This window comes from Eschrichtius robustus, chromosome 21 (assembly GCF_028021215.1).
Source record: "Eschrichtius robustus isolate mEscRob2 chromosome 21, mEscRob2.pri, whole genome shotgun sequence".
Lineage (NCBI taxonomy): Eukaryota > Metazoa > Chordata > Mammalia > Artiodactyla > Eschrichtiidae > Eschrichtius > Eschrichtius robustus.
Window position 1 is genome coordinate 28,370,001 of NC_090844.1, and position 17,835 is coordinate 28,387,835.

At 42.6% G+C, this 17,835-nt stretch overlaps 1 protein-coding gene across 1 annotated transcript in view; it reads left to right on the forward strand.

Moving 5' to 3' along the window:
* Nucleotides 1-17,835, forward strand: part of UNC5D (unc-5 netrin receptor D) — a 258,784-nt gene that overhangs the window by 169,820 nt on the left and 71,129 nt on the right. The window contains exons 9-11 of the mRNA XM_068531991.1: nucleotides 11,266-11,280; nucleotides 12,033-12,218; nucleotides 16,066-16,443. Of these exons, the coding sequence (XP_068388092.1) occupies nucleotides 11,266-11,280; nucleotides 12,033-12,218; nucleotides 16,066-16,443 (579 nt within the window). The remainder of the gene's footprint in view (nucleotides 1-11,265; nucleotides 11,281-12,032; nucleotides 12,219-16,065; nucleotides 16,444-17,835) is intronic.

Sequence of the window (17,835 nt, forward strand, 5' to 3'; positions counted from 1 at the left end):
TCCCTCAAGCAGCTGAATCATTAGGTATTTTCCTTCCTACCCTCTCACAGTTTCTCATATTTTTCAGCCAAACAAAGCTTCTTAGTTGTCTGAATACCCTGGGCCCATTTTGGCATAAAGTTCCTTATACATTCTGTTACTTCTGCCAGAAAACTTTCTCTCCCCCTAATCTTAACCTGTTGAATTTATCCTTCCTCCAGGTTTTGGCTTGGGTCTCACTTCTGCAAAGCATTCACCATCTTCCCCCCAGCCCCCCAAGTCTGAGTTAGTTACTCCTGTAATTGGCTCAGTATCAAGCAGTTTCCCTATTTCTACACCATATGTTCATTGCCTTTATCCCAGGCTGGATTCCCTCTCTGCTAGACATAACTCCTGCCATCTGGTAGATGGTATAAGATCTTGTTCACCCTTATGCTTGTGGCGTTTACCACTGTGCCTAGTATGTATTAGATGTTCAATTCATACTTGTTATTATGGTCATACATCTTCCTGCTAACTCTGCACGGAGCCTTTTATTGTTAAGGTGAAAATAAAGACTTTGTTTCTTTATATTTATTTTAACTCATTCATGTAGTAGATATTTATTGCACAATTATTCTATATAAATAGTCCTGGCCCAGTGAAGTGTGAAGGAAACAGTAAGAAAGGCTTCTTCCCCACAACTTAAATACAAGGTAGAAGATAATAAAGGATTTGAGAAGAGGGGAAGTAAGGAGATAGTTTTTAATAATCATCTATTCTGTGGCAGGTGCTAGGTTAAAGTCCAAGCTGGATGCTTCCCAGAATCATTTCTATCAAAGAATGACCCAAATGACCCAGATGTGTCCTTACAGTCTGAAAATTAGGTATTTCTTGTCTCCTCACTAACACTCCATTCTACATCTTTTCCCCAAGTACACTGCTTTCATCCATAGTGGAATAATGTGGATTCTGGGAATACACATTCTTTATGATCTTCATAGGGTTAGGGAACTCCTCAGAAGATGCGCAGTCTACACTGGCAATTTGGACCATTCTCTTTCAGGCTGTGTAGACCTGAATGGTACCTTGAACCCATAGAACGATCGGCAACTTTGAACCATAATATCTTTAAGTTCTCAATAGGCTTCTAGATTCTTCTAAATTAACATGAGGCAACTGGCATCAATGCTAATCTTCTAGCCATGATGTAAAGCACATTTTTTTTCTATCTTACCCAGCATTTTTCTTCATCTCCTGCTGATTATTTTCCATTACATAAACATAGCACTTCCCACAAATTGCATGACTTGCTTTGTCCTTCAGAATCATTCCAACTCTGAATCAATTCAACCCATGCATATGTGCAACATTTATAATTTTCTTACTACTTTCAATCTTTATATTACCTAATTTTTATCCCATTGTAAGTGTATACCTTTTCTTATTACCATTTTCAAGAATATCATTGACCTTACTGGACATGATGGGATTTCGTTCATTAAATACTTCGGAACTAAGCACAGACACAGTGAATAAGTGATGGACCAATATTTTCATCAGCATCAGAGTAACCCAGGGTACTTGCTAAAAATGTGAATCCACAGGCCCCATCTTTCCACGTGTTAGTATATTCAAAGTTAGAGTTTATATCTTTAATTTCCAGAATAGAAAATGAAAGTGAAGTCGTTTTCTCAAGGACTGGAGTTAAAATCCTGCTTTTTGACTCTATTTCTCATTTTACCTTGGTCTTCGTATCTGTTGGGAAAAAACACAGTTCTTTTTGCGGTCTGAAGGTAGACTTACCAGATAAAATACAGAACCCTTAGTTATATTTGAATTTCAGATCAACAGTGAATACATTTTAGCATAAGCATGTCCCAAATATGGCATGAGAAATACTTCTACTAAAGTTATTCATTCTTGATCTAAAATTCAAATTTAACTATGTCATATTTGTATTTGCTTGATCTGGCAACTTTACTCAGAAGGAAGAATTAAACATGTGAATGTGCATTATCAAGAAATATTTTTTGGGCTTCTCTGGTGGCACAGTGGTTAAGAATCCGCCTGCCAGTGCAGGGGACACGGGTTCAAGCCCTGGTCGGGGAAGGTCCCACATGCCGCAGAGCAACTAAGCTCGTGCGCCACAACTACTGAGCCTGCACTTTAGAGCCCGCGAGACACAACTACTGAAGCCTGTGTGCCACAACTACTGAAGCCCGCGCGCCTAGAACCTGTGCTCCTCGACAAGAGAAGCCACTGCATTGAGAAGCCCGCGCGCCGCAACGAAGAGTAGCCCCCGCTCGCCGCAACTAGAGAAAGCCCGCGTGCGGCAACGAAGACCCAACACAGCCAAAAATAAATAAATTAATTAAAAGGAATATTTTTTATAGAATAGATTATCTTTACTGTCAGTCTTGGAAGAATGGTTAGAATTAAAACAAATATTAGAGGAGAGAGCCTTTCAGTAAAAGCAAAAAGTCTGAACAAAAAGAAAGAAGTCTACTGAAGTACAAGTTCTACTTGAAAAAAATGGATATGGGCAGACCTCATTTTATTGTGTTTTGCTTTCTTGAGCTTTGCAGATACTGCTTTTTTTTTTTTTTTTTTTTTTTTTACAAATTGAAGGTTTGTGGCCACCTTGTGTTGTCAGATGATGGCTACCATGTTTTAGCAATAAAGTATTTTCTAGTTAAGGTATATCCATTGTTTTGTTTAGACATAATACTATTGCACGCTTAACAGTATAGTGTAAACATAACTTATAACTGGAAAACCAACCAATTTGTGTGACTCACTTTATTACGATATTTGCTTTATTGTAGTGGTCTGGAACTGAACCCATAATATCTTTGAGTTATGCCTGTAGTCAGATTTAGCCAAAGAGTAGGGTCCCTATGGATGAGAAATGGGTGAAAGCAGTTGAAAAATAGGATGGGGCAGAGCAGAAAGTGTCTTGAGCTGTAAGGAAAGTCCCTGTTGGAGTGAACTCAGCACCTACTAGAGTTATTGAAAGGTATTGGAGTAGCAGTGCCAGAACCGTGTTTGGAGAGAGTAATCCATGTGTAAAGTGGTTCAGAGTGAACAAAGACTGGGGCCTGGGTACCAGGTAAGATGAGACTGTGCAGTGTGGGTGCCTCCTGTTGAAACGGAGATGTGAGAGGCACTGGGGATCTGATCAGTAAGGCATGTCAGTGGTCTGGGGGGGAGGGGTCGATGGAAAGAAGAGGAAAGATGACTCTCAGTCTCAAGCCTGGTCTCTGGTGATGTCATTACTAGAAAAAGGGAATTCAAGAAAAGAAAGTATTTGAAGAGATAAGAATGGTGAATTCATCAATCAGATGACAAATTTGAGAGGTTAGCGCAACACACAGTTGCGTGACGGTTTTATCCATCGAGCAGGAGGAGATGTTGGATGAGGTCTTCACATAGGCGATGAGGCAGGAGATCTTGGTTTGAGACTGTTTGTCATCGGAGGGATAGTTAGCGCTGTCTGTGTGTGAGTGATGATCCGATTAGATGAGCAAAAGGGGCCAAGAACTGAGCTTTAAAGATCTTTTATAGAACTTTGAGAAGGAAGGGTAGTTCCTAAACAGTAAGAAAAGAGAAGTTAAGAGAATCAAATTTAAGGGACTTTTTTTTTCCCCCTAGAGGGAGGGTTGGCTATTCTTGTGTTTCTACTGCAGAGCAGTGGAAAAGAATAAGACAAAGAACATTACTATTAATGGAGTGGTCGAGACCAGTCTTCAAGAGGGAACAGTGGTTTGCGCAAGAGCCAGACTTTACAAGGGTAAGAGAACAACCAAATAAGACAGAAATAGTGAATGAGTTACATCATTATACAGCCTGGCAATGGGCTTAGGCACATGTAAAAAGAAGTGAAGCAGGTCTGTAGGTTCTGATAGAGGAAAGATCTACAAGATACTGTACATGGTGGGGAAAAAGAGCAACATACAGGAAAGGAAATATAGAAATATAAGGATAATAGAATTTTTAGAGTAAAAATGGTTAAAAAAAAAAAAAAAAAGGAAATTTACTTTTTTTTTTCCTGAAAGATCTCAAAGATACTATCAAGAGTGGTTACTTTTATTTTTTTCAATTTTATTTATTTTTTTATTGGAGTATAGTTCATTTACAATGTTGTGTTAATTTCAGGTACACAGCAAAGTGATTCAGTTATATATACATATATATCAGGATTTTTTCATATTCTTTTCCCTTATAGGTTATTACAAAATATTGAGTAGAGTTCCCTGTGCTATACAGTAGGTCCTTGTTGGTTATCTGTTTTATATGTAGTAGTGTGTATATGTTAATCCCAAACTGCTAATTTATCCCTCCCCCCCTTCCCCCTTTGGTAACCATAAGTTTGTTTTCTATGTCTGTGGCTTTATTTCTCTTTGGTACATAAGTTCATTTGTATCCTTTTTTTTTTTAGATTCCACATATAAGCGATATCATATGGTATTATATGTCTTTCTCTGTCTGGCTTAGTTGGAGGATAAATTTTCTCTTGGTGTAGCGTAACTTTTTATAGTTCCTAAGACATTTTCTCATGCATGTATTCTAGTTATTCTTTTGTTTCAGCAGGACAGAGGTTAACTGGTTAGGGAAATTATGGAACATGGATCACGAAAGGTTTAATGTTAAAAACAAATGCTTTAAGTTCTTTTCGACAAAGAGCTAAGGATTTCGTGGATGTGAAAAGACACTGCATCTTTGCGAGGTTTATCAGAGAGTCGGGAGAAGGATTTGGGGGGGAGGTGATTAGGGAGACCAGGCTGTGTTTGCAGGCAGAAGGCAAGGCTCAGGTGTGGAGGCAGAGTTGAAAGATGCAAGGCCAAAAGGGAATAATGAATGAAGCCAGGGCCCCGCGGACGCAGGAGAGGGTGGATCGGAGCTGGCCTGACAAGAGGAGAAGCAGCTGTTCAGGGAACAGGGAAAAGGAAAGGAAAAACGCAGGAAGGAGCACAGGAATTCTGAGCTGTGGAGGAGGGAACTCACATAGGAGGGCCTCTGTTTTTTCAACTAGAAAAGGGGCCGGTGAGAAGCAGGGGTGTTGAAGAAAGGAAACAAAGTTCAGAGTAACTGTTTTGATGAAAAGTGTTATTTGGTCATAGGACATGAATCCAATAATTACTCGGCTGCAAGGAGGGCCCCGGTGAGTTTGCAAAGCATCGGATTTTTGATGATACCCACCAGTCTAGTTGGTGAGTTCCTCCAGCGGGGCAAGTTGACCTCAGTGCAGGGAGCCATCCTCTAATGGTTAAGCTATTTGGGAGTGAAGACAGATGGGTGTCCAGATGCTGCCTGTGCCATTTTCTCATGACAAAGCCTTGAGCAAGTCTCTGTCTTATCTGCACCTAAGTCATCATCGTGAAAGAGGAAATATAATACCTACCTCAAACAGATTTGGTTGTGAGGATGAGAATGTGATCACATCTGTAGCTCTCAGAGAAGCAAACACAAGCTTAGTGCTTCTTTACTGGGTTACCCTTGCCAGCAAGAGGTTTTGTTGCCGAAATTCGGCCTCTGTACACTGGTGCCGGATGAAATCTCAGAGACAGAGTTTGGGATGAAATAGAAAGAGTGAGCTTTTTTGCTTTGCCAGGCAAAGGGGACCACAACGGGCTAATGCCCTCAAGCCTGTGTGTCCCGCCCTGGAGGGGGCAGTGAGGAGTTTTATAGTAATGGTTCACAGAGCAGGGAGGGATTAGCTCGTGGACGTTCTTCTGATTGGCTGGTGGTGAGGTAATTGGGAGTCAGCATCATCAACCTTCTGGTTCCAACCGGTCTAGGGTCTGTGTTCTTTTTTTTATTTTTTATTTTTTTTTATTTTTTTTTTGGGGGGGGGGTCTGTGTTCTTGTGGGCAGCAGTCTTCATCTGGTGGGGGTCTACTTCCTAGAAAAGCAATTTAGGAATGTGTGTCAGGCCTTTATCTGTATCTTTCAGGGAACTGGGAGTTCTGCTATGTGGCAGAATTATCATCTAAATTGTTACCAGTTCCCCAGCCCAACAGCTATTCTTTATTTCTACATCTTAACATTTCCCAATCATTAACTTTTGAGTCCAACTTTTACTTCAGAAGACAAGGACACAGGGGCTGGTACACGGTTTCAGTATCAGGCAGTGTGACCAGGACAGAGGTTAACAGCTGGATAGAGAATGAGCCAGAGAATCGATTCTGGAGCCAACTGCCTTGGATTAAACCCCAGCTCTGCTACTTACCAATCGTGAGGCTTTGGGCAAGGCAAGTGATTTTCTGGCCTCAGTTTACACATTTAAATGGGCACATTTTTACAAGGTTGTTGGAAGGATTAAAATGAGTTAATAAGTGTAAAGTAGTAGAACAGTGCCTTGCACGTAGTAAGTGCTATTTAAGAATGTGCTGCTGTTGTTATTAATGACAACAGTAAGGAGGTTTTGGAGGATGGCAAGTTGGAAAAGCGAGATGCTGATTGGTGACGGGATTATGAGAGTCCAAGCAATGCAGATATAATCGGAATTGCTTACCATGGTTGACCATAGCTGACCATTTAAAAGCTATTTTCTGATGTGTTGAAGAAAAAAATGTTGCTTCTCAATGACAGCAAGTATAAACAACTCGAACAATAACTTCTGTTATGTTCCACGTGCAATTAAATATTTGGGCACATGACTCTGTATCTACATAGCACTGCCTGTGCTGGGATAAGGAGGGACTGGTCCAGAGATGGCTGTTTCCTGGGAGCCCAGCACAGCAGCTGGATCTTTAGCCTCCTATTTATTTTGCCTCTCTCAGCCCTCTCTTTGTGAGTATTTATTGTGTGAATTCCTTAGTAATTCACTGCCTCACATATATACCAATTCAAGTTGCTGAGTTTTTTTTCTTTTCCCTGAAACGGGAGCAGTGGTCATTTTATGATATCTAATGAGATAAAACAGAATAGCATATTTTTTTTTAACTTTTTATTTTACATTGGATTATAGTTAACAATGTTGTGATAGTTTCAGGTGTACAGCAAGGTGATTCAGTTATACATACACATGGATCTATTCTTTTTCAAATTCTTTTCCCATTTAGGTTGTTACAGAACATTGAGCAGAGTTCCCTGGGCTCTACAGTAGGTCCTTGTTGGTTATCCATTTTAAATATAGCAGAGTGTACATGTCAGTCCCAAACGCCCTAGCTATATGTTTTGAAAGGCATTTTGTTGTCCTCCTTTGTTCATTTGATGTACCTATCTAATCCTGTAATGGATTCTAATCTGATATGTAGTTAACCTCATAACATGGGAATTGAGCTAAACTTCCATGAATAAGTGGCATTAATATGTTTTGCCAGTGAGAGTCCTGTGGAGAGTGGAAGGCAAACTAAGTAAACAGCCCTTCGCTTTATTCCTTTGGGGACATAAGTTACTATGAATGACTCGGTGTGATTATAATTCATGAAGACAGGAACTTGCTAATACCCAGTCCTTGAACTCTGAAGTTCGAAGGGGCTTTGAAAGGTCACTTAGCCTTTCTCGCCAACTTTGCCCAAAAATGAAATAACCGCAGACGACTGTCAAGTCACGCCGGTTTTGAGAGCCTCTGAAAGGAGATTTCATAAGCTCCCTCAGAAATACAGTGTGGCTTTTTTTTAACAACCCTCCTTGTAGAAAAGGTCATTCTGATATCTAAGCAGAGTCCCAACTGCTATAACAAAAGGCCATGTGTCCTCCTTTTCAGCCCTTGTTAGAGATGGTGGAGAGCTGGTTACTAGCTTCTTTGTAAATGAAGGTTCATTGGGCACCTACTGTGGCCTCTTCTTAGAGCAACGCTTTATGCGTGAAAGAGCCCCCCACAGGCCACTTTCTAGTTCTCCTTTCTCCAGGCCAAATGAACCCGTAAACATCCCCTTTCCAGGGTCCTAGTTTCCAACTATTAATCTTTGTAGCCTTTCTCTGTAGATGCTTCACAATCCTTCCGGCAATGAAAAGAGTCCTCTGTAGTTTCGGACTAATTTGGAATATAAGAGATGTCCCAGTCCTTGTTTTTTTCTTTTTGTTTTCTTTAGCCTATAGATTACACACAAGTTTTTCTACCACATGTTGGCTCCTTCTGAGCTTGGCCTAAAACTTTCGCAACTCTCGGAGAGAGGAAAATAGGCATGAAGACACAGGAAAGACATCAATCACACGTTGATATGTAAACAGAAATTCAGAGAAAAGTACCCTATGCCCACAAAAGGCAGAATAGCCTGATCAGTCATGGGGTATCAAGGCTTTTGTTCAAAATCACTTGGAGGAAACAAACCAGCACCACATGAGTGTGAGAGCGAGCAGACAGGTATAAACATGTATGTGTGTGGATGTAAAGGAAGAAGAGAGTCTCTGGGGCAGGGGTTCTACAATCAACCTCAGACCGGGATTTCTTTCCTACTTCTCTTCCCGCAGTCTGAGACCAGGCAAGCGATCAACACACAGTCACACAATGATTCAACGCAAATTTCTGTGGGAAATGATAGAGATAGAACTGCTTGTGAAGAACTTAAAGCAGTTATACAGAATGCACTCAGATCATTAAGCATCAGAAGATCCAAAAAGAGTTCTAGGAACCGTAAGTGATAGAAGAGTTTAGAAGACCATGGGTTGGCAGGGTTGGCTGGATTGGCCAGGACAGAGTCACTTTCTTGGAGGACGAGGCCCTGCGCTGGCACCTGGCAGATGGGTAGATAGAGATGGGTAGGGCCTAGATGCCTATAGGTATAGGGCAATGACCTGTCATTATAATCTGAAAGGTGAACGGGGCTTTTCGCTAGCAGAGGTCCACCTAGCCGGTAAGTTAATGACTGTTGAATCTGGGGTGTAGGCAGTGTGGAGCGCAGGAGCGCAGGGCTGGACGTAGAGAAACCTTTCCAGTCCTGGGAAGAGCCTGCACCCTGTGGGCATGTGACCGGAGCTGCTCCCCTGGGAAGGAGCGGCAGTGGCTTCTGATGTTCTGATGAGAGCTGAGTGTGTACTCGTGTGCACACGTACACGCACGCACTCACTCTTGGGGTGATTCTGCAGTGGCACCCCTCCCAGTGCCCGTGTGCTCACAGACACCTACACCCAGCCTTCCCCTTCTCCCATGAAACTGTGCTGAAAAACGTGGAACTAGACCTCAGGTTCTCCTGGGGCCTGTCCTGAACACACATGAAAAGGGAATCAATTACGTTTGTGAGCACACAGGAACTCTTACAGGGAAACCCACTCTACTGTCCTGGAGAAATAGATTAGAAAATGGTGGGGCAGAGGGGGAAAAGAAAAGAAGAAAGAGTAAGGTGATAGATAGAGAAGAGAAAAAAAAAGAGGAAAAAGAAGCAGGGTGACCCAACTTCAGAAGAATGTGAGCTATAAGGATGACTGATTACATCTATTGAGACGCACACACGTGGCTTTGAGGACTTGTGTCTACCTCTGTAGCTGCACCTGGATACCAGGATCCCATCACCACCTTGTCTTTTACCAGTTTTAAACAAGAAACAACCGAGAATATGGACCACATGTTAATTCACCCCGTATCCTCATTTCCGCTACATGGTTGAGCCTCCACAAGTGTGTGTTGAATGAATGAAATTATTAGATCCTGAACCTTCGAATTCCCCGGACAGATTGTTCTTGTGAAATAAATCCCACTTCGCTTATCTTTCTGTAGGAGTCCATGGACTTCTGCTTTTAGATCAGACTGTCCCACCAAGTGCCAGGGTGAGCCTTATAAGGAAGCAGTGCTCTCCAAACAAACCTCTCTCCCTTCTTTCCCTACCCTATCCCCAAAGTCCCCGTATTCATTTTTAAAAATTCTGTAATTCATTATTTCATTCTCTTAAGTCAAATACATTCTGCACCTATTCCTAGGAGAGGAAACACAATGAGCTATATCCAACATCCATACCTCCGTCTGAAGGCATAAGTAGGGTCCTTCCCTAAAACAGGACTTGTATCTGGAGGGCAGAGAATTCTGGTTAGCTAGGTAGCAAGAGGGTGGACACATAAAGAACAAGATAGGAATCCAGGGGAACAAAGACAGCTTGTTCCTGCTACTTAGTTTTGTTTCAGGATTTCGTGTCCAGTGATGTCCATTTTCAGCAGAAGTACTTTCACCCTGGTCATCTTCTGGCTCCTGGTCCTATTTTAGTACCTGGGAAGCTAAGGATGCCTTTGTGTCTACTTTGCCAACTCAGCAAGAGAGCAACTGCGTTCAGGACACTGTCAGGCTCTTGCTCTGTGTGCTCAGTTGCCGAGCAGGTGTCTTCTCCCCAGATACACCTTTTAAGATGGTGGTGTCATCAGTCAGCAGCGCCCAAGGACCTGGAGGGGAGGGGTGGGGGAAGGCTAATTGGTTCCAATCCAAAGTTCTCTCACTGCTCCTGGTACCCTGTCTTGCTGCACCTGTTGTGTTCTGTGTCCTCTCTCTGCTCTAACGACTCCCTCCAAGGAACTTAATTGAGTAGAGGGAGGGTGAGACTGTAAGTGGGGTGATAGCTGCCGTCCTTTCTCCCCACATGACATAGGTAGACATTTGGGGTTGGTATCAATCATCATCCCCATGGTTCTGGGTGTCTAGGGAAGACCACCACCAATGCCCCATCCCTCTCCTCCCGCTTCATCATGAAGTTGAACTAAAGCCTAAATCACACCCTGTTTCTCCATACCTCCCAGGCTGTTGTGGTTATGAAAAGTGTCTGATAATCCTCTGACCTTTCAGTTACTGTTCTTTGGGATGACTGTTCTTCTCCTCGCGAATTATTTTTATGTGTTGACCGCCCTATTACTGAACCGGTTCTGCTTGATTTCCTTGTTCCCTCTTTAATTTGGTGGCATCTTATTTTATAGTCCACTAACTTTGTTGAAAATAAACGGACTTGTATGGTTAGTATTACTCAGTTGGTAACGTAAGTACCATATTAGGGTACAGTGAATGCAGAGTAAGTGCCGTGCAATTACAAGGTAAATATATGATGGGTTTATTTTATCTGCTAAGCCCAAAAGGGGTGACATAGTAATTACTTTTGGACCTATTAAGTATACCTACTGCATAATCTGTAGGGAAATCAATTATGTAGTTAGTACTTGTCACCTTCCATTTTTACACACGTTTTTAAGATGATGTGGTCTTGGGTAAATGTCATGCTGAGTTGCAGTAGCCATTATGAATCTCTTCCGGAATGAACCACACCCAGTGTACATCTAGCAAAAGGGTTGGGAAGCAGCTACAGCTTACCTTGGGGTATGGGGAGACACCCACAATCTAAATTCAAACTAACGCTTTTATTTTTGCTTTGCCCATGCATTCAATAGGATGGAGTAGGAGAGGTATGGGAGAAACAGCATGTGCCCTCTTAGAGACCAGTCCTCTTCCACAAAAAATGTATTAGATTCGAGCATTTAATTGGTGCCAGAAAACATTTACCGTGGACATAAGAGCGCCTGGGACCAAACCCTTTTCATATCTCACAACAGAAAGTCGCTCATAATGATTGTAAATACCCTGATGTCTGTCACTATTCTGATGAACTGAGTGACGTGCCAAAGCTCAAGTTCATACTTGTGAGCTCTGGTCTCCTCTCTCGACTCATAGACCATGCGTTACCCTCTCACCCTAGACCGCTCTCTGTGAATGCATGCGCCCCAGGTCATAGACAAGCAGAGCAATTCACCTGTATTTTGTCATTGTACGTGGGTCTCGTGTCCTCCAACAAAAATAAAATATAAAAAATACTTGGCAGGGCAACAGGACTTCCTAAAACAAGCAAATTAAGGAGTTGCCTGTTTTTCCTTGAAAAATATTATATTCTTTGCAAAATTGATTCTGTTCCAGATTCCATTATGTGGTGAGCTACCTTAATGCAGTTACATTATTTGACTAGCATCCCTTTGATTTATACAAGGTCTTCTAGAAACATGATTACTGTGTGAAAGAGAGTCCAACTCACAGCTAGCTACATTTGTCATTTCGTCTGATCAGTATCTCCCAAAATTCCGATAGCATTTCATTCTGTGTCCTGGGGTGGGTCTTTGGCCCTGTGCCCATGTTGGCCATTTAGGATTTCTCTCGTGTCTTTCAGGCATTGAGAATGCCAGCGACATCGCTTTGTACTCAGGCTTGGGCGCTGCGGTCGTGGCCGTCACGGTCCTGGTCGTCGGCATCACGCTTTACAGACGGAGCCAGAGTGACTACGGCGTGGACGTCATCGACTCTTCTGCATTGACAGGTGGCTTCCAGACCTTCAACTTCAAAACAGTCCGTCAAGGTCAGCGGCATAGGGCCCCCCAACACTGCGTCCCCAGGACCATAGACTACATTCACGCAAGACCCTGGCGCTCTTTGGTCCTGTGTGAGGGTAGCTCTTGGTACTGGGAGCCGCTACCAAATTGTCTTCACTCCCTAGGACACCAGGTTCGATGGAGGAGTCTGCCTGAGTCCTTGGCTGCTGTGAGGATCAACGGGTCTCGATTTACTCCTACCGACATTTTATATGAGGCATCTCATTGAAATCTTTGATATGTAGTGAGCCTAACAAGTTATTTCATCTAAGATCACCCAACTTTGTATTTTAACCAGCCTGCTTTGGGGATGTATATTTAGTTAACTAAAGTACTGATTATTCAAGGCTAAGGGCCAACGACTATACCAGGCATATTTATTACACCACTTATTAGGTGGAGTTATTTTTGTGGCTTCTATTTTAAATAAGTAAAAGGATTTTCAAGGATCTCTGATGGGCCAGTTAGCCAGGGAAAAAATGAAATTCCCAGCCTAAATGACTCTGCTGTTGCCAAGTTAAGGCAGTCTTTTGTTGTGGGGAAAGAAAATGTATCATGTCAAACTACAGCAATATTCATTTTTAAAACACAGAGTCATTTAATTCTCTTATCCGAACCACTCTATTCCTGATTGGGAGATGGGGGTGAGACGGATGGCTTTTATTTTACAAAATGAAATTGTCTCGCTTCCGTAGATGAAGTTTTCTACCTTGACCCTCGTGGTCAATATTGTCACTTTTATCTCTGTTTACTGCTTGTCAGTAGCGCCTGCAGCACATGACAAGAAGTCTCAGTGCTTGGCAGTGACGGAGTAGGGACAGGAAAGCAAAGCAGGAGCCCAAGCAGACTAGAAATTGGGAGATGGCCGGGAGAGACAGGATGCATGACTGCTTACCACTCACTTCTGGCCCCTCGGCTTCAGGTCCGGGTCTGAGTCTGGTTGACCTCAGATGAGAACACATCCCCTCAATGTGGGTATAGAGCTTAGTATATATGATTTAATTAGAAATACATCCAATGAAGAACTGATCTTTTTTTTTTTTTTTTAATTTATTTATTTTTATTTTTATTTTTGGCTGCGTTGGGTCTTTGTTGCTGCGCGCGGGATTTCTCTAGTTGCGGCGAGCGGGAGATACTCTTCGTTGTGGTGCGCAGGCTTCTCATTGCAGTGGCTTCTCTTGTCGAGGAGCACGGGCTCTAGGCTTGCGGGCTTCAGTAGTTGTGGCACGTGGGCTCAGTAGTTGTGACTCACGGGCTTAGTTGCTCCGCGGCATGTGGGATCTTCCTGGACCAGGGCTCGAACCCATGTCCCCTGCATTGGCAGGCAGATTCTTAACCACTGTGCCACCAGGGAAGCCCAAGGACTGATCTTTTTAGTGTGTAAGAAACTAGAACTGTATTTCCATCAGATCATAAGATATCAATGTCTTTGACCCTAACACTTGAAAAATAGAGACTATACAATAGTGTGAGAGGCAGCTTTGTGCACAACTTCAGAGGCTTTGAAATCAGATAGACTTGAATCCAGAATTGCTGTAGGACCTAGTGAATCAATTATTCTCTCTCAGCCTCAATTCTTACAGCTATAAAGTGGAGATACTAACATCTATCTCAGGGGGTTCTTGTAAGGATGAAACCACCTGGAATAACATGGGTCATAAACCCTTGGCTTATGGAAGGGCCTCAGTAAATGCAGTGAGTATCGTTCTAGAAGCCAGTTGTTTCCTCTTACCTTGGTACAGGACACCGCTGAGTTCCATAGAGCACCAGGCAGCATGTGAGAGGAGTGGTTCCCTGACCTGAACATTTGGGGAAGGCTGACTTGGATAAGCTGAAACACATCTTGTTACCATGACGCTTCTCAGGATGTGTTTGCACTGTGAATTTCTAGGAGAGGATGTAGCCTTTCCAAACTTACTTTACCATTTTCTTTGACCAAGAATTCACAAAACTAGTGGTACAAGCAGAAACCCTTTATTAAAATTCTACTCTCCCCCATATTCATGGTGAGGCTACACTGTACACTGGTGCTCTGTTGTCTTAGTGACATCCCTTCTTGAACAAATATGGCTGGAGCCCCAGCAAGGTGAACGGTGAGGCTTCAATCGAATGTCATACGTAGAGTAGATCAGGGACCTCGAAGGACATCTAAAGAAGAACTTGGGGTCACTGGGGGATTGTCCCCGATCAAACTTGAATCAAGTTGGCTGCCAACTTTCTTCAACCGTGGACTCTGTCATATGCATATATTACGATAATCAAGCATTTTAGACTTGAGTTTAACTCTAGGAAATGTTTTTTGCTTCTTGGCTTTACATAAGATAGGAGGGTCTTTTAAGAGTAGCCAGAAATTTAACTCCAGAAGGTAAGACAAAACAGCCATGAGACTCAGAGATATGCTTTTTCAGGTATCGGGTATCTGGCTCCAAACTCTTTTCAGATGTGAGATGGTTCTTCAGTCCCGCTTCTTGCCTGGGAAAACCATAACCCAGGGTAAGGCTGGTACCTACAGAGTTCAATGCAGTTCTGTTACAAAGCTCAGCTCCTTATTATGCCTGTGTCTTAGCACAAGAGGCTCAAACATGAAAAAAATGCCTCATCAAGGTGCCTTTAGATCTATAAGGTCATTTCATCTCATTTTGAACCTCTTCCGCTATGATTTTGGATTCTTAGAGCATCAGAACAAAGAGGTGGGAAAAGTCAGGGTTATAGATTTCCTGCTGGCGTTGTTACAAATTATGAAAATGGAAAAACAACAGAGGCTAATATGCTATGGCCTGCAATTGCAACATTTTCAAAAACATCATACTTGAAACAGTTTTGTCAAGCCCCAAAGGAAAATGGTTTAATATGGTTTGGGTTTCAATTTGAGATGTCACATTGACGGACTGATATGGGTGGGAAGTTTGGAACTGAGGGTTATTTTGTTATTTACTAATAAATGAGATTACTTCATCACAAGAAAATGTCACAGCATTTCTTTTTTTATACTTGGCCAAAAAAAAAAAAATATATATATATATATATAGGTAAGTAAGTCCCAACAGATGAGAAAGTCCAATTTCTCATGTTTTTTGTAAGGATTATTTTTCTCCATTTGTTTTGAGTCAGAAAGGAAGCCATTCTAAGATGCTCCCCGTGTGGAATCTGAGTCTCCCTATCCCTGTGTGGTACCCTCTTTGCCTCTCAGAGTGACATACATGCTATTAGAGCCAACTGGCTACTCAGCCATGGAGCGATTCGTGAAGTCCCCAGACGCTTTTGCTCTGAGGACACATCATGTCCTCCCCCAGCCCCAGAAACTGCCCAGAATCCCACGTGAGACGTGCCGGCACCCACGCCACCTCGGTTATAAACAGCACCCCCTCGTCACCACGCTGTGTCATCTCTTGCCATTTAAAATGAACAGATGTTACTTTTGCTCCAAACTGGCTTGCAAAACAGCTTTCTCTCCTTTTTATTTTTCGGAAGCTTCTCTTTCTTTCCCAGTTAAAATAATCCCATAAACCATCATACCTGAGTGAGTTGCCTGGTGGAGTGCCAGAAATACTTGTTTTGAAAAGATGATAGCATGTAAAGAACTCTGGAAAGTGATGCATTTGGTCAGTGGCATTCAGGGAACTGACTGTGAAAGCCAGAGCTCCTGATTCCAAGGCTCTGGGCACTCACGATCAGCCTATTAGAGGTGCTTTAGATGCCCAGGGTGGGTCTGAAGGGCTAGCCTAGACCGGAGCAGCTGGTGAGCCTTTGTTGCGCAGTTAGGAGAAGCAGATGTAAAGGCCTGACTGTGATGCTTTCCGGTTTCTGAGTGACAGATCAATCTTCTTTGACCAGGTAACTCCCTGCTCTTGAATTCCTCCATGCAACCAGACCTAACAGTAAGCCGAACATACAGTGGGCCCATCTGTCTACAGGACCCCCTGGACAAGGAACTCATGACGGAGTCCTCACTCTTTAACCCTTTGTCGGACATCAAAGTCAAAGTGCAGAGCTCATTCATGGTTTCCCTGGGAGTGTCTGAGAGAGCTGAGTACCACGGCAAGAATCATTCCGGGACTTTTCCCCATGGAAACAACCGCAGCTTCACTACAGTGCATCCCAGAAATAAAACACCCTACATCCAAAATCTGTCATCACTTCCTACAAGGACAGAACTGAGGACCACTGGTGTCTTTGGCCATTTAGGAGGACGCTTAGTCATGCCAAATACAGGTGGGTGGTAAGTGTGCGTTTGTGTATTTTCTCACGTTTGTTTGAACGTATCATATTTACACAATGATGTCCCGTAAGATTCATTTATAAGATGTTGACTCTTCCCATGTCAGAGTGACAAACACCGTGGCTCCATAAGTTGGCTTGATTTACATGGCAAACCAGAACCAGCACTGAGATTAGATTTTGCCATCTTCATCTCAGCATGGACCGTACACTCCATCAGATGCTCTGTTAGGGTTGACAGCCATATTGGCTCAAAAGCTTCGGGTGGTCCCCAGAGTTTAAGCCCCCCTGAAATATATTTCCTAGAACATGATCAGGAAGTACTGAAAACATTCTTTGACGTGACTGAAAAATACCATTTTTATAGCGAAGCATGGTTTATGCACTAGTCGATAATTTACTGCAATGACACTCAAACGTCCTCAGTAACTGACCTAATAAACACCATCGGTGTCTGTCAACCTTACTGTAATGTTGCTTTATGATGCGCAGTGATGAGGGTTCCTTATGGGGTTGCTCTTTTGAATTCAAACTTCAGATCCATGGCCGTATAGTTCTCAAGAGTGTTTTCTTCCTTTGGGTTGGAAGATTTTCTTGATGTTTTGACAAGGTGTACAGCCCAGGTCACTTTGAAAATGACACCCTACCTATAGATTAGTCTTCAGAGTTGCCATCTAAGACCTAACTGGATGGAGGAAGAGAGCCATCTCTCCTCCAATTTCTGAGCAACGAGATTTAGGGAGTGCTCTGAATCATCACTGTTGGCTGAGAGGAAAGGGAATATATCAGATCTGCAAGTGTTGTTAAAGAACTGGCTAGTGTTGAGTCAGGACCAGCAGGGCCTTGGCAGATTTCTCTGTAGGGTAGAACCAACCCACCTAAAATATCAAACATTTTCTCTAATACAATGAATTCTGTAGTAGAACTAGTCTGATGCTACTATTCCACTAACTGACCATCTAAGTAGCTTAGTGACTTGCGCCTGCAGTTTGTTTCAAGCTGATGATTGTTTGGTTTTCCTATATCAGTCGCTTCCTTAAAAACTTCATTTCAGGCAAATAGCCCTCCAGTACAGCCCCAACGATGATTTTGTTTTCTGAACTTCCAATTCTCTAAATCTTCCTCGGTCAGTGTTCTCGGATGTGGTAAGAAAATTTGTTTAAGTATGTCTGAGTTGTCAATGTGTGATGCCTTCCGCCTGGTGAGATTTGGCAGATAGGAGATTGATGGGACATGAGCAGGCGGCCATATTAACAGGTACTGTTCTTGTAAGAATCTGTAAATTGGAAGTGTGGGATCTGGAAAAAAGAAGAAAAAAGAGGAGTATATATATATATATACACATCAGAACTATATGAAGTTGCATGTTGAGTTTGAATACTTTGA